General features: G+C 45.9%; 1 protein-coding gene across 3 annotated transcripts in view; it reads right to left on the bottom strand.

Annotated features, from left to right (window-relative positions):
- Positions 1 to 21447, bottom strand: part of FMNL3 (formin like 3) — a gene marked incomplete at its 5' end in the record, with an annotated part of 57809 nt that extends 36362 nt beyond the window's left edge. Inside the window, one exon of one of the 3 annotated variants that reach the window (XM_081082652.1) lies at positions 21064 to 21447. In XM_081082652.1, coding sequence (XP_080938778.1) covers positions 21064 to 21189 — 126 coding nt within the window. The remainder of the gene's footprint in view (positions 1 to 21063) is intronic. The other 2 variants (XM_081082651.1, XM_081082653.1) reach the window with 2 other exon arrangements.
- Positions 21448 to 22198: the final 751 nt, after the last annotated feature.

Below are 22198 nucleotides of genomic sequence, written 5' to 3'. Positions count from 1 at the left end.
AATTGACCAGTAGACATTGATGATTCTCAAATATGTGTTTCTATCTCAGACTTCTTTGAGCTTCAGCTTTAAATATCCAACCGCCCAATAGACTTTTTACCCAGACTTTCACAGGCTTTGCAATCTCACATAACTCCAACTGGCCTCATCACTTTCCTTCCTATATTATATTCTCTCTCTCTCTCTCTCTCTCTCTCTCTCTCTCTCTCTCTCTCTCTCTCGTCCTTATCCAAGGATATTTTCTTATTTATTTCAGAAAGAAAAGCAGGGAGAGGGAGAGAGAGAAAAACATCAATGTGTGAGAGAAACATCGACCGGTTGCCTTTCATACCCACTCCTACCAGGGATTGAACCAGCAACCTGGGTGTGTGCCCTGACCAGGAATTAAACCTGTGACCTTTTGGTGTACAGGACAACGCTCCAACCAACTGAGCCACACTGGCCAGGGCTCTCCTGTATTCTCTTAATCAATGGCAACTCCATCTAACTAATCATAAAGCTAGAAATGTGGATGTTATCCTTAATCCCTCCCTCTTCGCTCATCTATACCTTCTGAATGTCAAATGTAATCAGTCATCAAGTTCTCAAAATTTAATCTTTGAAAGTATTTATTGACTCTGTCCCATCATCTCCACCATGCAAACCAGCTCTGGTTTTGGTTCCATCATTGTCACCACACTACCAGGCCTCCTATTTGGCCGCCCATCTCCAATTCTGATTCTCTCCCACAGCTGCTGACCAATCTGTCCACAACTCAAAATCTGACCATGCCATTCTCCTACAGAAAGCATGGGTCCCTCCACATGGTATTCAAAGCCCTCTTTATCACTTCAGCCTCCACTCCCTCCACTCTCTGCCTTACTTCTCACACGCCAACAGCCCCGAGCAGCTGCATGAGGATTCTCTGAATTCATTATGCCGTCCCCCTGCCCATGCTGGCCCCTCTACCTGAAATGCTTTCTTGCCCACACTTGTGCAACTCCTAATTATCCCTGTAGCCAGTAGGGATTTCCTCCTTGCAGGCAGTATTCCTCTGGCTCCACCTCTCCCCTGTGTTCTCTGGTGCTCCTGCAGAGCTGTATCATTGCACTTCCCAAGCCGTATACTGCAATTACATGTTTAATGTGTTTGTCTCCCCCTCTAGACTGAACTCCTTGGGCAGACATTGTCTTAGTCACCTTTATTTATCTGGCATTTAACACAATTCTCTAAGTGTTCAATAAATACTTGTTGAGTGAATGAACACCTGGCTGCACTTGGTGAGTCTGAGGGCTGGTATCATGTCCCTTTCCATCTCCAGGCAGGAAGATGACACCTTAACCATTCTCAGCTCGCCGCCTCAGAGGCCCTGCACACTACCAGGCAATTGATGTGAATCTTCACCTGCCCTGCCATAGAATAAGACTGGGGTAAGCTCCCTGCCATCTTGCCTCTAAGACCATCAGAGGCAGCTAGCACTGCTTTTACAATGTTATGATACCATCTTGACATTTTCTTGGACATTTATAGGCAACAAGTACTAAAGTAGTTTCTTTACAGTTTTTGGAGGGAATCAACTGAGAAGCCAGATGCCATCAAACACTCTGTAGCTGACTACCCCTCAAATCCTGAGTTTATGTACATAACTTTTAACGAGGACATTCTGGGGAAATGGCAGATAAATGCTTTGGGAGCTCGGGGGGAACTGTTGCCCCATAAATGCACAAGATTCTTAATTCCTTAGTCACTCACGATGCCAGCAGTAATTAACCAAGTCCAAAAGGAGCAACTAATAGCTGCTATTGGGCCATCAATCTGGAATTCATGCCAGATGCATCAGAAATAATGTGCAGACGTGAGCACTTTACAAGGGATTCACCAAGTGCCCTGACTGCCAGAGCCTGAGGATAATGAGCGCTTGTGTGATGCTGATTCTGCTGAGAGGCAAGTAAAAACAAAATGCCACAACCACAAACAAGAAGTCTATCCAAAGCAAAGGGCCCAAGCAAACTCCGGACACAGAAGGTTCCTATAAAGATGCTTCTTCCCAGTTAGCTGTCTCTCATCAATCCGTTTGAGAATATTGTCTGGACCTCACTCTAAGGCTGGCACTGAGGGGAGGAGAGTGTGTGATCTTCAATCTGCAAATGAGCCCACATAACAGAGGCCCACACCATGAGTTCAATGAAGTCCCAGGAGCACAGGACTCAGCCTCAGCAGGCCTGTGCTGGCTGTGCTGGCCTTGGTAAATATCCCCGTGCAGAAGGCTCTAGAAGTCCAATCCTCCCATGGCTGTACCAGAGATGAAATGTGCTAAAGGACAGGCCAAGGGCTACCCAGGTTCCTGGAAGGCCTAAGGCCTGTGGAGAGGTCATGACAAAGCCAACATCATCGAATAGGATGACAAGGTGACTAATGTGTTGTGTGCATTTTAATGATTTCACAACTCTGAGGTACACAAAACCAGTCCCTACCCATCAACAACTACTCATATTTCTTGAATATTCTCATTGGACCCCTTAATACCAGATTCCTGACTTCAAGAGGTTAGTGGTCTTAGAATATTTCTACTTAAAATTTACTGAGCACCCACTCTGCCAGACACTGCCCTGGATCCTTTAATGTTATTTAATCCTCACAAAATCCCTGGAAGCTAAGTAGTATTATCCTGATTATACAGATAAAGATATTAAGGCTAAAGGAAGTTAAGGCACTGGCCCAAGGTCACAGTGCTAATAAATGGCAGAGCCAAGATACCAATCCAAATTCATTAAGCCACAAAACTCTTGCAAAAAACCTGGCTAAGCACCTGGTCACAGGCAGAAGGAATCCCTGAGCTCCTTGCAGTTTCCCAGGCCAGATTTATTCTTCCTCTAGCCAGGAACGCACAGAATGACTTCAGGAAATCTTGAGAGAATCAGGCTTGAGGAACCCTGGAAAAATAAGTATCTATTTACAGTTAATCAGCACCCTGCCCAGCCCTGCAGACAGTTCTGACAAGTGGAGCAGGGAAGAGGCAACCACAGGCTCTGACTGGGCCCACCTGGGGCTAGAACCCAGCTGGCCCCACATGAGCAATGACCTTAGCCTTGACCAGACTGGCTGCGCTGCCATGGGGAGCCCCTTCCTCGGAGAAACACTCAGAAGCCAGGATCTAGCTACCCTTCACTATTTTGCCCAAAATTTGCCTTGTCACCTCATCTAAAATATTGCCTCATTACTCTCTATCCCCTTAACTTCTTTCTCTTCACGGCACTCACTGCTACTTAACATTTATTACATATCTGTATATTTGTTTATTGTTCTCTCCAACAACAATCTGAACATTATGGGACAGGTCTCTTTTGTTCACTATGGTACCCCTTTATGTCTGAAATACAGAGTAAATATTCAATAAATTATGTTGAATGAATGAGTGATCATACAATCAAACATTTAAAAACTCTACTTCCATCCCAGTGGGCTACAAAAGAAGCAAGACAAACAATGCTGACTTCCCAGGAAGTCCCCTCAAACCTGTCTTGGACCCTAATGTTCTTCCCAAATATCTCTCTAAAGCCCCCCACAGCTTACCCCCGGCCCACAAGACTTAACGCACCCCAGAGCAGGCACTCAAGGGAGAAAATGGAGCAGAGCCTAGGGAGGAGACACATTTCTCCTCCAGTTAAATACAGCCCAGGACCTCAGCAAATTAAAAGCTCCCTCTTTACTGAATCCACTGAGCTTTAGTTATAGGTCGCACTTTTTATTTTTGTAACCAGTCAATCCACCAAATTATAGGCTCGGGCCACCGGGAGGCACGCCAAACACTGGAGCCAGCCTAGCAGAGGCACTGCCCTTTCTGGCCTGAGTCGGGGTATAGGGCTGAGGGCTGAGCACCAGTCAAACCTGAAAGGGCAGAGGGCATGATAGCTTTGCTGGGCAGACTTGAGTGAGAAGCCCAGTCTCACTCAGGCCAACATGCTGCCCAGAGAAGAGCCAGATTCCAGGGCTTTCCACACAGCGGCCACAGTGAACTCTTAAAACTATAAAGCAGATCAGATAACTCCCCTGCAATTAATATCCGAACTCCAAGGCCACAAAGGTCCCTATGACCTGGCCCTGCTCCCTTCTCTTCTGCCTTCTCGAACATCTTTTCAGCATCCTTGTCCACCATTCTGGCATTCCTTCAATTCCTCAAATGTGCAAAGTTCAAGGCTTGCATAGGTTGTTCTCTCTTCCTAGAAAACGCTTCCCACCAGGTCTTTCCGTGGAGCTATGACAATGGATTGGGGTGGGTGGGTCTGCAAGATTGGAGTGGAGAGACCACTAAAGTGTCTATTACAACAGACTAGGCAAGTGATAAGGGCCAACTAAAGCAGTGGCAGTACATATGGAGAAGGGAGAGGAGAAGAAGCCTAGAGTGACTCCCATATGTGTGGCCTGGATGACTAGCTGGGAGAGGGTGCCATTCCCCTACACTCTGCCCTAATACAGTGTTCATGAAAACACTAGCAGGTAGAAAGTGGCTCACAAACACTGGACACTAATACTATGCAATGAGATGTACTAAACAGCTACCATGAACAAGGTGTTGTTGATCACACAAATTAATTAGTGCAAAACATTTTACTCTAAAGGAAGGTAAGACAGACTTGGCAAAGGGAATAATTAGCCCCAAGCGTGGCAACTAGAAATGGAAGCTTCTACATTTGTGGACTTTTGCGGTTCAGAGGTAACCTGTGGGATTATCCTCTATCCAGCTTTACTTAAAGCAAATTATTCTGATTCTCTAATCTGTAAGGATTAAGCATTTATTTCTCATGAACTGCAGTGATTCAACAAAACAAACCAACCCATGAATATTCAGAAACCACATACCATCTAATCTCTACTCCTCATTGAAAGAGCCTCAGGGGCTCTTCAGACAAAACTCTCTGTGAACTGACCACCCGTTCTGATCCAAGCTCATCTCTGTTTGTAATGGGACTCTATCCTAGTAGACAGGGCTGTGGGCTGCCCCCTCATTCTTCCTCTTTAATCCTCTCCCATATCTCTGGCCTACAACAGCCTCCTCTCTCCTGATCCACACCTGTCACCTTTAAGACTTGACTTAAAGTCAATGCCCTCCTTAGAGCACTGCCTGACTAGGGATCCTATGTTGTGCTGACCCTTCGCTGACTCTCCAATCCTTCTGTGCCTGTAGCTGTGTGACACCCATCACCTTATGATCTCATTTGGTCTTCAAAATACACATGATTTGGCCCCAGCCGGTTGCGCAGTGATTAGTGTCAGCCCACAGACTGAAGGGTCACAGGTTCTATTCTGGTCAAAGGCACGTACCTTGGTTACAGGCTTGATCCCCAACCCCGGTCAGGGAATGTGCAGGAGGCAACCAATTAATGTCTCTCTCTCACATCAATGTTTCTCTCTCTGTCTCCCCCCACTCTCTTCCACTCTCTCTAAAAAAAAATCAATGGAAAAAAATATCCTCGGGTGAGAATTAACAACAACAACAAAATACATGTGATTGAACAAAAAATAGTATTCCCATATTATGGATAAGATAACTGAGGCACATAAAGATCCTCATAGACAACTTGTTTTAATTCTCTAGTTCAAAGTACAGTTCAGACGAGATCGGGCGCGTTCAGGGTAATATGGCCGTAGACCAAAGTACAGTTCAAAATAAATATTCTGAAAAAAATAAATATTCTGTTTCTCCAACTTAGTGGCCATTGTCTTCTATTTCTTTGGTATTCTCCAAAGCACTCAGAAAAGTGCTGTGTATACAGCAGGCATCTAAGACACATTTCCTTAATAAATCAAGAAAGGAAAGAACATGAAATGAAAGTAGAAAGTTTCTCATAGACTTCCAAGGCTCTCTGTCGCTGGCCTTCAATTAGACAGGAGCCTTGGTTATGCTCTCTCCTAATAATCTGTTCTTTGCCTCCCAGGGAAATATAATTTATAACTAAATATTTATTTGTTTAATGTCTTTCCCCATGAAGGCAAAGGTGATAATTTGTTTTTTCACCACTGTATACCCAGTGGTATCACTGGCACAAAGAAAGTAAAAAACACAAAAAACAAACAACAAAAACTTGTTGAATCATGAATGTTCTGGTGGGAGAGCTGAGATTCAAATCCAAGTATGGCTGACCCCAAAACCCAAAACTTTCCACCACACCTCTTAGCAAAGGAAGACTTGTTCTGGAACTTCCCCTATATTCCATAATCTACACAATCACCTCCAAAGCAGCACTGAGGGCAAAGAGGACTGACCCTGGAAAGAGGAGGAAACTGTAGTTGAGGATATGAGCTTTGGAGTCAGACTGCTTAGATTCAAATCCAGACTTCAACACCTAACTGTATGACCCAAATGAGCTATTTAACCTCTGTGGACCTCAGTGTCTTCACCTATAAAATGGAGATAATAATAACTACTTCATAGAGTTGTGATGATTAAATGAGATAATGTATGTAAAGAGCTTTGCATGGTGCCTGGCATGAATTAGCACTCAATAAATGTTAGTTATTAAGATTATGAACTATCCATATTCCTGGGAGACAAGAATCTAGAGAATGTGGCTTCCATGGGGGTCAGGGCCGCTGAACTGATCTGAATTTGGGAAGCTCAGCTGCAGTGAAGCCCAGAGCTTCTGTGTATTCTCTTCGCTGACTTCACCTGCTATCGTTCTGCTAAGGCTGAAGGTGCAGCTTTCACTGGCCTGGAAATGAAAGAGGCTAAAAATACCCAGACTGGCTGTGTCTGGGGGACCAAGACCATGCCTACATTTAAGAACTTAAAATACAGCTTCAGGGCAGAAGAGCAGCTCTTAGGATTCTTTCTACTCTGAAAACTAGTACCAAGCTCAGCACAGGGCAGGGAAAGGGCTTGGCCAGTTGCTGACCCCACTGGTGGCCTGTCTCCCTTTTCTTCTCTTCTTTTGACTCAGTGCAGAGAATAAGAGAAAGGAGTTTTCTTTTAAGCAATAAAAGTTGAGTCTTCCTCCCCTATTTTTATTCTTCCTTTTTTCTTAAAGGAGGAATGAGTACATTTTTTAAAAAATCAATCAACTCAAAAACTTATAGAATAAAAAACCATACCCACCCCGCTCTTTAGGTCATCACAGTTAACAACTTGGTGGTGACTCCTCCAGGCCTTTTTTCTATACATTAACAGACAAACATGTGGCTTTATAAAGCACTAGAGGCCCAGTGCACAAAAATTTGTGCACTCAGGGGGGAGAGGAGGTCCCTCAGCCCGGCCTGTGCCCTCTCGCAGTCTGGGACCCCTCGGGAGATAATGACCTGCTGGCTTAGGCCTGCTCCCGGGTGGCAGAGGGCAGGCCCAATCCCTAGGTGCAGCCCCTGGTCGGGCTCAGAGCAGGGCTGATTGGGGAGTTGGGGCGCTGCCCCCTGTCATGCACAGAGCAGGGTGGATCGGAAGGTTAGGATGCCACCCTCAGTCACGCTCAGGGTAGGGCCGATTGGGGGTTGGGGCACCGCCCCCTGTCACACTCAAGGCAGGGTCGATGGGCAGGTTGCGGTGCCACCCCGTCACGCATAGAGCAGGGCCAATCAGGGGGTTGGGGTGCTGCCCCCTGTCACTCACAGAGCAGGGCCCATCAGGGGGGTTGGGGCTCTGTACCCTGTCATGCACAGAGCAGGGTCAATAGGGGGTTGGGGAGCTCCCCCGTCACGCACAGAGCAGGGCCAATCAGGGGGTTGAGGAGCTCCCCCTACCCTCCCCCGGTCACTCACAGAGTAGGGCCGATAGGGGAGTTGGGGCACCGCCCCCTGTCACCCACAGAGCAGAGCCGATCAGCGGGTTGGGGCGCCGCACCCTGTTACACACAGAGCCGCAGGGCAATCAGGGGGTTTGGGCGCTGCCCCCTGTCACGCTGATCCCGGTGCTGGGAGGCATATTACCCTTTTACTATATAGGATAGAGGCCTGGTACACGGGTGGGGGCCGGCTGGTTTGCCCTGAAGGGTGTCCTGGATCAGGGTGGGGGTCCCGCTTGGGTGCCTGGCCAGCCTGGGTGAGGGGCTTATGGCTGTTTGCAGCTGGTCACACACCCTCCAGGGTGGGGGTCCCCACTGGGGTGCCTGGCCAGTCTGGGTGAGGGGCTGAGGGCTGTTTTCAGGCTGACGGGTGACTGAAGCTCCCAACGGCTCCTTTTTTTCTTTTTTTTTTTTATTCTGGGCCAGCTTTAGCTCTGAGGCTTGGCTCCAGCTCTTAGGCCTCGGCTGCTGAAAGCAGGTATCTGGTTTGTTTGGGTTCTATAATCGAAACACTGTTTCAACTCCAGCTCTGAGATCCTGGCTGGCTGAAAGCAGGTTTCTGGGGTTTTATTTAGCTTGTATACTTATAACAATGTTTCAAACTGCAAGCTCAGAGGCCGGCAGCGGCAGGCGGGAACATTGGAGTCCTCCGTCACTGAAGCAAGCAAGCCTCATGTTCGCTTCAAGCTGCCTGGCTGCCGGCCGCCATCTTGGCTGGCAGTTAATTTGCATATCACCCTGATTAGCCAATGGGAAGGGTAGCGGAGGTATGGCTAATTACCATGTTTCTGTTTTATTAGATAGGATTATATATAGTCTTCTTTCAATTGCTTTTTTAGATTATTATATTTATACAAATATGTACATATCTTGAAGATTCCCATCAGCCACAATTGTTTATTGGGTGCCTACTTGGCTGTAATAGTGATAAGCATACATAAAGTCTCCACCTTCATGGAGTCAACAGTCTAAAGAGACAGATAATAAATAATCAAGCAAATAATTTCTAAATGGAAAATAATACCAAAAAAATGAATAGGACACTAAGACAGAGAATAATAAGGGAGAAAGGTCTCTCTGAGAGATGGCATTTTTAAAACTGAGACCTGACACATAAGCTGGACCAAGCCATTTGAAGAGCCAGGGAAAGGGCATTCCAGGAGAGGAAACATCTTGTGCAAAGGACCTGAGACAGAAAGGAATTTTTCCTGAACTGAAAGAAGGCTAATGTGAAGCTTAGTAAACAGGAAGGCAAGTAAGGTTAAAGAGGTCAGCAGGAGCCAAGTTATGCAGTCCCTAAGGGCCAAGGCCAGGACTTTGCTTTTTTTTTTTTTTTTTTTTTTTTAGTACTAAGCAGGGGGATAATGCTAGTTGATTTATAGTTTAAACTTGGCTGTTGCCCTGGCCAGGTGGCTCAGTTAGTTGGAGTGTCATCCTGATACACCAAGGTTGCAGGTTTGATCCCTGGTCAGGGCACATGTAAGAAGCAACCAGTGAATGCATAAATAAGTGGAACAACAAATCGATGTTTCTCTTTCTCTCTCCCTTCCCCCCTCTCTCTCAAATCAATAAAATTTGACTTGCTTTGTGGAGAATGGATAAGAGGATGGAGAAAGGGGCAGTAGAGGAAACGGAGGCTAGTAGTTGGATGTAATACAAGGAAGAGCCGATATTGGCTTTGACTGAGGCAGGTGGCAGTAGAGATAGAGAGAATGGGTAAATCTGAGATTTCCTTTGAGAAAAAACTTGGCAAGGCTTGCTGATAGATTGGAAAGGAGGAAGGAAGAAGGAAATATTAAAGAGAACTCCCAGTATTTGCCTTGAGTAACTAGATGAATGGAAGAGAAATAGATTTGGGCAGGAAATGTACATTCAAGTTGTTTCTAGTTTTTTACTGTTAAACAATGCAGCTTCGAGGATCCTTTCCAGGCACCTTCATGCACATGTGTAAACAGTTCTATAGGGCAGTTTCCTGGAAGTGAGATGGCTGAGTTAAAGAGTATGAATATTTGAAATTGATAAACCCTATAAAATGCCTTCTAAAATGTCTGTACCAAATTATTCTACCATTAGTAGTGTATTAATGTATCATAATGACAACCACAGACATTATCAATCTTTAAAATTTCACCCAGATAATTAGTATTAAAAGTATATTATTTAAATGTTCACTTCCTTGATTTATAGTGAGGTAAAAAAAATTTTCTTTAACTTTTAATTATATAATGAACACATAAGCACATTCTTCTTGCAAAAAATGTAAACAGGATAAAGCTAAATTCCCTTTGACTCTTGTTTATCCCATTATGGTTCCCTCCTTGCAGCCTAGAGGTAACTATTGTTATCAGTTTTATTTGTGTCCTTCCAGAAGATTTTCTATGCATTTTTAAATACATATATATATATATATATATATATATATATATATATAAAATCGAGGGTTAAGCATCTTTTATAAGTTGTATTTCTAGCAGTCCTTTTAACATGAACAAAATATCTTGCCAAAAATTTTTGCTAAAAGTAAGTGACATTTAGCTAAGACCTCAGAGGGGTTAACTGATTTCATCACCTGTAAAATAGAAGTAACTGTCTCACAGAGTTGTTGTCAAGTTAAATGTAAAAGCATGCAGCATATACTCAACAAATGTTAATTCTCTTTCCTTAATATATACAAGTTAAATCCAGGCATTTGGTGGCGACAAGAAACTAAGCCATTCCTAAAAGAATGAGATGGGAGACTCCACACAGAAAAAAATGCTCTTACATTGTCCTAAAAAAAACACTTTTATTCGGATAAGTAAGGACCCCCAAAAGATCTGAATTTTTCTTCAAAAAATTTAGTATAAAATATTCTGAGCAGTAAGAAAAAGGGTAGGTTTTTTTGTTTTTCATTTTGCTTTTGTAAGGTAGAAAGCAAGAGGATTTAAGCATAGAAGTAACATCTAGAGACTGGATGCTCGCAGTCCCCTCTCATGCACACCCTGGGAAGCCAACTGTCTGGATAGTCCCGGAGACCTTAGGCTTGCAGGAGGGAATTGCAGCTTTAGGCAAGCAATACCTCCAAACACAGGATATAATCTAACCTTTGGGACATACTGCAAGAATACCGCTGGTTTCCCTGGCTTGTAAAAGTACATCCTGTCAACCCTACCTGGATGTTCCTGAGCAGCGGTCGCCAACCTTTCGGACCTCACAGGCCACCAGTGGTCCGCGGACCACCGGTTGGTGACCACTGTTCCTGAGGATCTAGCTCAAAGGGGCAGACCCTACCACAAACCTTCCTTAATCAAAGTTTAAATCAAAATGTCCAGGGGCCAGACTATCTCTCTCTGAATGGGAGTCAGCCAAGTTTCAACAAGCTCTTTTTGGAACCACCAACAGAGGCATTTTATCTGAACTGATAACCAGGGCTCTTCTCCTTACAAAATATCAAGAGTACTGTTTGTATCAAGTACTGCAGTGGCTTCTCCTCACCCAACATTATCTTCCCATTCTTCTGACTCAAGGCCAGGGAGGATTCCCTAGCAGATCCAAGAATGGGCTATAACCCCTCCCCCTCCTAATAGTGTGTGTGGGTGTGGGTGTGGGTGTGTGTGTGTGCGCGCGCACACACACACACATCTGCACATATGCACGGGGGGCGGGAGAATTAGAGGGTAACAGGTTTAATCAGATTTTTAAAAGGGTCCCTAGCCCTAGCTGGTTTGGCTCAGTGGATAGAGTGTTGGCCTGTGGACTGAAGGGTCCTGGGTGCGATTCTGGTCAAGGGCACATGTCCAGGTTGCGGGCTCAATCCCCAATATGGGGCGTGCAGGAGGCAGCCAATCAATGATTCTCTCTCATTATTGATGTTTCTATCTCTCTCTTCCTCTCTGAAATCAATAAAAATAAATAAGTAAGTAGCCAAAGCCGGTTTGGCTCAGTGGATGGAGCGTCGGCCTGCGGACTGGGGGGTCCCGGGTTCGATTCCGGTCGGGGGCATGTGCCTGGGTTGCGGGCATATCCCCAGTGGGAGATGTGCAGGAGGCAGCTGATCGATGTTTCTCTCTCATCGATGTTTCTAACTCTCTATCTCTCTCCCTTCCTCTCTGTGAAAAATCAATATATTTAAAAAAATAAATAAAAATAAATAAGTAAGTAAGTAAGTAAATAAATAAATAAATAAGGGTCCATTACCCAAAAGATTCAGAAGCACTGTTGAAAGATCTCTCAAATATATTTCCAAACTAGAAGAACTTTTACCCTGGTTTGACAAACTATCCAGAGGGTAGACAAAGGTCAGCAGTGAAGTATGTATACCCCAAGCTGCTTCTCTCTCTCTCTTTTTCTTTAGAGAGAGAGGAAGGGAGAGGGAGAGAGAAACATTGATCTGAGAAAGAAACGTCAGTCAGTTGCCTTCCACACCTGCCCCAACTGGGGATGGAGCACATAACCTGGAAATTGAATCTGAGACCCTTTAGTGCATGGGACGATGCCCCATCTAACTGAGCCACACTGGCTCATACATGCTTCATCTTATTCTTCTTTTTAATATATTTTTATTGACTTCAGAGAGGAAGGGCGAGGGGGAGAGAGAGAGAGAAACATCAATAATGAGAGAGAATCACTGATTGGCTACCTCCTGCATGCTCCACACTGGGGATCTGAGCCCGAGCCCACAACCTGGGCAAATGCCCTGACTGGGAATCGAACCATGACCTCCTGGTTCCTAGGTCGATGTTCAACGATTGGGCCACGCCGACCACCAGGCCAGGCCCAAGCTGCTTCGTGATAAGTTTCAGAGTAGAACCCACAGAGTAGAGGGAATCAAGCATTGAACCTACAGGTAGAGGTGAAAAAAGAAACCAGAGATCTGCCTCTAATAATAGGAAATGGGAAAACAAAGAAAGCACAACAACCACGGCTCTGCCTTCACTTGTACTGCTCTGGAAGCTTCACCTCTAACAGAAACACAGGACAACAAGGTAAAGATTAGAAGAGGATTCTCAGCAGGGGTGCTTATCAGCATTGTGCATAGGATCATTCTTCTTTCTTTTTCTTTTTTTTAATTGCCCCACACTGGGGATCGAGCCCACAACCCAGGTATGTGCCTTTGACCAGAATCGAACCCGAAACCCTTCAGTCTGCAGGCCAATGCTCTATCCACTGAGCCAAACCGGCTAGGGCTATAGGATTATTCTTTATTGTGTGAGGATGGCCCAAACACCTTAGGGTGGTTAATATCCCCCCTCCCTTCAATGTGATAAACAAATCCTCACTTGTTTCCCAAAACTCCCTGCTGGGACAATACCTCCCCCCTCCCTTCCTCCCACCCCCCCCACCCCCCCCCCCCCCCCCGCCCCACTCCCGCCCCATTTGAGAACCACTTTAACTTAAAGAAACAGAGGTGCTATAGTGGGTACTGTATAGGGCTCAAACATTTACTTGTATAACCTTTATAGATTACAAAGTTTTTTCACTATGTTTTTTCCTACTTTAAGCTTACTCCAGACACTGTAAGGTAGGTATTATCATCACCCATTTCATAAAGGATGAAATTGGCTTAGGAAAGTTCTAGGTTTTGCCCAATCATTCAGTAGGGAGAGGGGGGAAGGGGGAGGCTATAAAGCTGGATCAGAACCCAAATCTTCTGACTCCAAACTGATACTCTTTCTTTCAAACCATCCTGAGCCAGCAAGAGTCTCACACTAACTACTTCCACCCAGAATGGATTTTTTTTTCAGGTTACATGGGAAACCGGGGGAAGATCTAGGGATTGGCTCCCCAGCTCCCTACATGGAAGCAGGGAAAAACTGAGCAGAAACTAACTACTTTAAGCTGTAGGCAGTTCTTGAAACAGGGTAACAGGATAAAGTACCCAAATACCAGCTTACTTAGAGAGGGATGAGCAATTGGAGGAGGGTTATGACATTCTCTAGCCTAGATCTGAGTAGAAATGAGCAAGCAGGGGAAGAGAATACATACATGCCTTCCCTGTTAATATTTGTAGGCACCCAGAGGCAAAACTACCAACCCAACTCCAGCCCTGATGATAATGCTAAGTTAAAGTGGTGGTAAAAGAGATGGGGAGGGGACAAGGGGAAGAGATGAGGACAAGAATATACACGGGTATACAATAGCCTAAACCGTTCCTTTCTGGCAAAATTTGTCGCATAAATAAATCTGTTAGCTCCTTGCAGTTCTGAACATTACTTAGAACACCTTTCAAGAAACTCAAAGTACTTTATAAACTGAAAAGAATATGCATATTAGTAAAGTTGTGAGGTGATAGAATACAGAAAGGATAAGAAAATCTGAAAAGCAGATTCTGAAAGATTTTTGAAAAGAGAAGCAGAATGGAGGGTGGGAGGCAAAGACAACCCAAGTATCTCAAGGACAGAGAGGCAGCCTTATAGCTCCACATCTTTCTTGGGGGCTCAATCTCCCCCATGAAAGGAAAACAAAATACCAAGATGTGGCTCTGCTGAGGGAGGCAAGAGAGAGACTAGAAACGGGAACTCAGGAATTCTAGCTGCCCAGCTCACCTCTTTTGTGGAATCCACTTTTCTTCATCATGGATGACAATCTTAAAATCCTCAAGTTCCCATCTGGGGCTGTTCTAAGAAACGCCCCTAAAATATCCAGAGAGAAGCGAGGGTGGGGGGAAGCTGTGTAGAGATAGCACCCTATCTTATCTTCAAAGAAAAAGGTCCTTCCTCTTCTCTAAAGTGCACTTCCGAAATGGAATGAACCCCCGGCCTTTCCCTGGCACTGCTTCAGTTCAGCTCAGACTTGGTAGAATGTATCCCTAGAATGGAGGTGACCAGCCTGGCTGACCAGATAACACATGAACTTCAGGAAGCAGCACTGCGGTCCCCTCGACCACTACAGTCAGTTCTAGGGAGGATAGTTTGGTCTTGACCACAGAACAGGGCCCTGGCTCTAACTAGCCTTCCCAGGCAACCTCAGGGGCAGGGAAGGATCTGTGGTCTCATTTCCTCTCCACCTTGGCTTCTTTTTTCACTTCAGTGAAGATTAGCTCTATTTCCACCACCACCAGTTCCTGTTCTCACCAGCTGTAGCAGTTGTTTCCCCACAGATAGAGCTATGAAACACTGGTGTGGCTGCCACCTGGACTGTCCTAGCTACAGAAAGAGACCCAACAAATCCTGAGTTAAAAGAGCTTTTTCATCCCAGATAAGCCAGCAAGGAGAATAAATTTTAAGGGACAGGAAGCAATTTCAAGAACACACAGTGAATACACTGTTGGTCATTTTATTATTTTTTAATCTTACATAGTTATATGAAAGAAATATTTTATAATGGAAAAGTATGAAAATGTATACATTATATAGAAATATATATATATATATATATATATATATATATATATATATAATAAAATCCCAATAGAGAGCAAAGGACACAAACAATGGCCAAAACACCTATGATGAAATGTTGATAGAAATGCAAAGTAAAACAAGATATCATTTCTCATTAATGAAATTGGCAAAGATTTTTAAAAATTAAATCATCTAGTAATTGTTAGTTTATAGAGAAAGGAAGATACTGACACTATGAGTGAAAAAGCAAACTGGTACAACTTTTTTATAAGGCATATTTATCAAAAGCCTTTAAAAAGCATATACCCTCATAACCCATAACTTGACTTCTCATAATTTATCCTAAGAAAATAATCAGAGATGTACACAAATGTTTATACACAGGATATTCATCACAGTGTTAATAACAGTAGCAAAAAGAGAGAGAAAAATATAAGGCATTAATAAAATATGATATTATAGAGTACTATGCAGCCATAAAATTATGATACTGAAGAATATTTAAACAAATGAGAAAATGCTTAATATAGTAAAATAAGCCTGGCTGGTATAGCTTAGTGGTTGAGCATCAAATATGAACCAGGAGGTCACGATTCAATTCCTGGTCAGGGAACATTTTTGGGTTGTGGGCTTGATCCCCAGTAGGGTGTGTGTAGGAGGCAGCTGATCAATGATTCTCTCTCATTGATGTTCTATCTCTTTCTCCCTCTCCCTTCTTCTCTCTAAAATCAATAAAAATATTTTTTTTAAAACAGTAAAATAAAAAGTCAGTTTATAAAACAATATGCATAGTATGATCCTATTTGTTAGAATACATAAGAATACATCAACATGTTAATAGAAGATAGTGAGATTACAGGTGATTTTTGTTGCTATTGTTAATCCTCACCAGAGGATATTTTTCCACTTATTTTTAGAGTGGAAGGGAAGGGAAGAGAGAAACATCGTTGGTTGTCTCCCACATGTACCCTGACCTGGGCCAGGGATCGAGCCTGCAACCTAGGTACATGCCCTTGACCCGAATCGAACCCAGAACCTTTCAGTCCGCAGTCTGATGCTCTATCCACTGAGCAAAACCAGCTAGGGCTTAATTCTCTTCTTTATACTCTTCGATATACTTTGTACTTTTTTATATTTTGAACTTCCAAATTTGCTTAATAAATGTGTATTATTTTCATAATCAGAAGAAGCTATTCTCAATCCTCCTCCCTCTCTGTGAGGATACTCATATACATTATTCTCTTTTTAGAAAACCATTTAGAAATATGTATTTAGGTACTTAAAAACATATCCTACAATCTGGCATGTTCAATTTTGGGTTTCTATCCTAAGGAAAACTCTAAATAATGAAAAGTCTTTGTACACCAAGATGTTCATCACAACTTGTTTATGATGGCAAATAACCTAAATGTCCAACAATAGGGTGAAACTTAAGTAAACAATGGTCCATTCATTTGATGGACCACTGTACAAGCATTTTAAAATGTTTACAATGATTAGCCTGGGGAAACTAATAAAATAACAACAAAAACACCCCAAACTGGAGATTATATAAAACCTTACGCAGAGAAAAAAAAATAAAACATTTGGCTGCATTTGGCAAAGGAACTAAAAAAATATGGATGATTTTCTTCAATCTTTTCTTCTAATTGCCCATACTTTTTTTTAGAGAATATTACTTTAAGAGAAATAGGAAACAAATCTAATCTGAATCTCCTTCTGAACAATGGAAACATTTCCAAATGACAGGGAATCCATTCCACCAAACCATCCTCACACATACATACACACACCTCCCCTAGTCTAAGGCAGGGTCACATGGGAAGGTCAAGCTCCTCTATGTGGCCTAGGGTCTTCTCACTGATGTCTCTCACCTGCTGCTGCTGTCAAGGGCACTTTCCCTCCCCCGAGTTCTATTCCAGCCTGAACTAATTCACCAAAATCTCCAGGGCTGGAGGAAAAATTTCCACCATGGCAATTTGGAACTTGATATTTAGTCCCAACTTTTCCCTAGTCCCTTTCTGTTTCAATGAAGGTCCGTCAAGGCCTCTTAGACAACTAGCACCCAGACCAGCTTAGCATCCACATCAATGCCACACTTACAGCAAAACCCCAAGTCACCAGGGAAATGTGAGAGGAGGAGCCACGCCAGGGACAGCCTGTCACACGACCCCACCCTGACGCCAAGAACCTCCTCCTGAGGGATATTCAGGGCTTTTTCTGGTGTCAGAATCTTTAGACTCTATTTCAAGCCTAAGTAAGTCAGCAAAGAGAAAAACTGTTATCCTTTCAATGCCCTTACAGTCCTCTACCTCCCCTTTCTATCTAAGGAAATGCTGGTACTGGCCAGAACGCTAGCTTCTGAGTAGTAAAGGGTGGACTAGAATCTAGTTCGGTACCAAAACACAGACTGGTGCTTTATCAGACCAGAGATCAGCTCTCATCCCAGTATTAATAAAGAGGAGCCCCAATAACTACCCATCCTTAGACTTCTCAATACTTAACAGAATAGAAGCTGCTGCTCAGACTTGGGGGGGGAGGGGGCGGTGCTGGTAAGAAAGAATCCAAAAGAAACAGCATTAACAGCAGCCTTGCAACCTTTTTCATATCAAGGCACCTAGAAAACAATACTATTTGTACAGTACACAGGGTATGGTGGAAGCCAGATGGGACCAATAAGGGGCCTCAGCTACACCCAGGGATGAAGGGGGTCAGTAGGGAAGTCCTGGGCTGGGTTAGGACTCCTGGGATCAATGTCCTGAACAAATCACCTCATGACCTCAGACTTCGAGCTCTCCAACCTCGGCTGCAGGCTATGGCTCAGATCATGTGTCTGTATCAGAAAGCTGGGAGCCTGTGGTCTTGACTCAGCAATGATGCAACTTCCTCAACCAGGGTGCTTTTCAGGGGGGTTTCCATAGATACACTGGGACTGGGGAAGCCCTCCATCAAACAGAGCAGACATATCCTGAGACTGGCTTCATCAGATTTCTAAATTTGGGAATACAAGTGGTCTCAGATCTAAGTCATTGCTAAGAACTACATATTTAAAATTACTACTTAGTGAGCATATAGTAGATGCAGACTTTGCTAAGTACTTGACTTCCAGTTTCATTAAATCCACATAACAATCTCATGTGGCAAATACTATTATTATCCCTATTTATAAGAGGAAACTGGGACTCAAAGAGGTTAAATAACCTGCTTGAGGTCAAACACTTTTCTAACTATAGACTAGAGAGCCAGTATTTGAGCCCACTTTGACTTGAAAATCCAGATGCTTCATCACGACACCAGCATGTCACCTCAACAAATCCCCCAAATACTATTTGGCTTTTTCTGAAAGCAAATCAATTATAGTAAAACTGACAACCTTGGGGGGGGAAGGATGAAAAAGGAGCAGCTTGTCTGACTCTTGTCTTGATTGTCTGACGTAAGCAAGAAAAGCAGCTGCCCTGGCTGGTGTGGCTCAGTTGGGTGAGCATCATTCCATGCACCTAGAGGCCGTCAGTTGGATTCCCAGTCAGGGCACATGCCAGAGTTGCGGGCTTGATCCCCAGTAGAGGGCAGGCAGGATGTAGCAATGTTTCTCTCTCTCTCTCTCTCTCTCTCTCTCTCTCTCTCTCTCTTTCTTCCCCTTCCTCTCTCTCTCAAATCAATTTTTAAAAAACATATTAATATATTGAGTATCTACTAGGTGTCAAGCTCCTTACATACGGCTCATCTTTTTTTCACAATACCATAGTATGGGTATTATTAGCTCCAAATTACAGATAAGTAAATCTATAAAATGTATAGGTGTGGCTCAGACTGGTTAAGACAGTTGCTAAGATGAGCCCTGTTTTTTTCTACTACACTCTGTTTCTCCTGACTTCAAGAAATACACACCTGAAACTATTCCAGGGTCAAAGAGCCAACAGCTAGTATTGTTCCTGAAGGATAGTTACATAGGGCATGTTTCAGTAGCAGAGGAAAAGAGATATTTAAGAGCCCCTAGAGAACTCAAGTCCACAAGAAAGCACGATTTCCCTGTGTTGGAAAAGTGAGGTAAAACCCCCTTCTCTCTTAAGACAGCTAACTAGCCCTGGCCTGCCCTGTTCCAACCCCCATCAGCAGCAGCTCAGGCACACAGAAACAAGACCAAAACAAAAGCCACAAGGAAACAAATCAAAACTTTATACCGCAAGGAAGGCTTGCAAGTGGGTGGTCCAGTTCCCTGATTAACCTGGGTTTTCTGGGTGCTTTGGCTAGTAATCACATGCATTTTGTGAATATTAAGCCATCAACTTGCCAACTAAACAAATTTATCAACCAAGCTCCAATGAGGACATGATTGATTCTGGTTCTGAGCTCTCACAACAAACGGCCTGGCAGCCCCTACCTAAGGCAGCCCCCTACCCAGTCCACCTCTTTCTCTTTCTTTCTCTACTATTTCAGAGGCTACATCATGTCAGCTCACTGGGGGTTTTCACACCCCCACTGGCGTGTAGATTCCCTCCCACTGTTTTTCCCAACAGTTGAGCTCTTGTTCTCAAGGGCACCAAGTCCCAGAGATGGCCACAGCACATTAGTAATCACTGACTCACCCCAACCCCCTTAGGAGGCACGGGGAAATGCAGAGGGCCGCAGGATGTATGGCCCAGGTCCCTTTGGCCCTCTGCAAAGCTGTGGGCAGAGAGGTGCCAGTAACACTGCTTCCCCTCGGCACCCCATGGATGCTCTCTGATCTGGCTGTGGTGCCAGTGGGCTGATGTCAGGCTCTGCACCATCAGAGAGACCAGGATCTCAAGACAGCTCCACTGATGCCAACAGATCTAATCTCACCATTCCAAGGCAGATGAAACCCAATAAGGCTGCTAAGTCCACAACTTATCCCTTCTCATGGGCAAAGGCAAAGTCAGCCCTTCAGGTCACACCAACAGTAACAGCAGCATTAACACTACCTCTTAGAGAGTTCTTTGAGGAACTGGCAACTATTTCCCCGGGTCCTTTATTTTACCTGTTAGTAAATATTCCATCACCTAGTTCACTTTCTTTCTCCAAAACTTCATTTTTAGCTCAATCATATTTCTGGCTCCATCCCAGTGATACCAGCTCCAATCCTCTCTGTCCACCGAGCCACCGGAATCAATGTCCAACTCCCATACCAAAGGAGAACCCCAAAGTCAGCTCTAAAAACTCATCTGTACAGATCATCTGGGAACCTTACAGAAAGACTAAAAAGGAACAGGCAAAGAACACAAATCAGCCTACTAGGGCTTAACATAAAAAGCAAGGGGGGGGGGGAGGGGAGGCAGGAAGGTTTGTGTATTGTTTCAATTGGAAAAATACACTAGTGAAATGGCTTATCCACATGTTCAGCGCTTTTAGGCAAATCCGCTCTAACTTTGCAGGATGCCTGCAGGCCGTTCTGAAAATGAGTAGAATGGCATCACTCTTTATTCCACCTCCTTCAAGATCTGCCAGTCCCCTCCCCGTTCCCCGTAACCTCCCCCAAACATCTGGTCCGGGCTGGGAGTGGGACCCACTCCCTGGAAAGCCTCCATATTAACACGAGAGGCAACCTCCCCAAGCGGAGAGCCCTGACTGAGGCTGAAGAGTGGCCCGGCCCGAGCTTCTGACTTTCCCCGCACCAGCCAGAGGCGAAGGAATGAGAATTCAGGGGCCTGGAGACCACGTCGGGGAAGTGGGGAGAAGTGAGGAGGGCAGCCGGAGGCGGGTGGGGGGCAGGAGGAGGAAGTCCGGATCCTGGGACGGTCCCGGGCTGGGGACTCCCCGCCTAAGTGTCCAGTGGCTGAGACCTCGGTCCCCGAGGGCTGACGGGCCAGCCGGCCGGCGCTGCTCAGAGGCTTCCAGGAAGGCGCTGGGGGACGGGGTCTGTCGGAAGCCCTGGCTGAAAGGGTGGGCCAGCGGGGGAACCGCGGCCAAATCCCACCCCGGCGCTGCGACCTGGGGGGCGGTAGGAGGGGGAAGGGACGGGGCTCCGCTCTCACCAGCACCAGGGCGAACCTCTCTTCCAGCTCACAGGGCTCAGGCATCGGCATCTTGCCGGGCGGCGGCAGCAGCGAGACCGAGGGCGGTTCGCCCGGACCCCCATCGGCGCTCTCCAGGTTGCCCATCGCGGCGGGGCCCCCTTGGGGGCCTCAGCCCCCCACCTCCACTCCCGGGGGCCTTGGGCTCGGCCGCTCGGTCCGGCTCTTCTCTCAGCGCCGACTCCCCGTCCTCACTCCTCGGCCCGGTCGGGGACGCCGCCGGGGGCTTCTCGGGGTTCCGCAGGCGGCCGCCCGCAGCGAGGGCGGAGGCCGCGCAGCGGACAGCGGCTCAGAAGCTACCGGCACGGGGGCCACGACTCTTGCTCACACCGCCTCGCCTCTCTCGGCGCACCAACCCGGCGCTGCCCCTCCCCGCCCCCCGCGCTCTTTCCCTTCCTCCCCCGCCCGCCCCTCCTTCGCTTCCTCCCACCCACTCCCTGCCGGGACTCTGGCTTCCCCCCGCGAGCGCCGACTGGAGCCCGCTCGCCGCGCGCCCCATTCATGCAGGCCCCGCCTCCCGCCCCGCTCCCGCCTGCGCCTGATTGACGGCCGCTCCTGCCAATCACCGCGCCTCCCGCCCCCCGGCGGCCTCGCGCCTGGCGCCCAGCGCGCCCTGGCGGCCCCGGTGCGCAGCTAATCACTGCAGTTGCGGAGCGAGTGGGGTGTCGGCTGGGACCGTTGGAAATGGACACTTACCCCCCCCCCCAGGAGCTCACAAGGTATACAAATCAGTAAAATACGGCAAAGTATGAAAAGGTAACTACAAGAGAAGTAGAAATAACCAGGGGGAGAGAGTACATCTGTCAGGAGTCTTCATAAGGGAGCTCATATCTGAACCTGACGCTGGAGGACGAGGAAGACAAACAGGTGGAAAGGCATTTAGGACAGAACCGCAGCACAGTGCGGAGGTCGATATGGCTGGATGTGAAGCTGGAGGGGCAAGAGAGGAGCGCTGTTCTGGGCCAAGACTGACGGTGGGTCATTCCCGGGGACGGGATGGACCTCTGTTTTTCCTGCCAGCCGGCCTCCGTCCCTCTTCCTCCAGCGAGAGCGCTCCATTTCCTTTCAGGGAACCACCTCTTCCCCGTGCGCAGTC

This window comes from Myotis nattereri, assembly GCF_964212035.1.
Source record: "Myotis nattereri genome assembly, chromosome: 2".
Lineage (NCBI taxonomy): Eukaryota > Metazoa > Chordata > Mammalia > Chiroptera > Vespertilionidae > Myotis > Myotis nattereri.
This window is presented reverse-complemented; position numbering and strand designations above follow the sequence as displayed.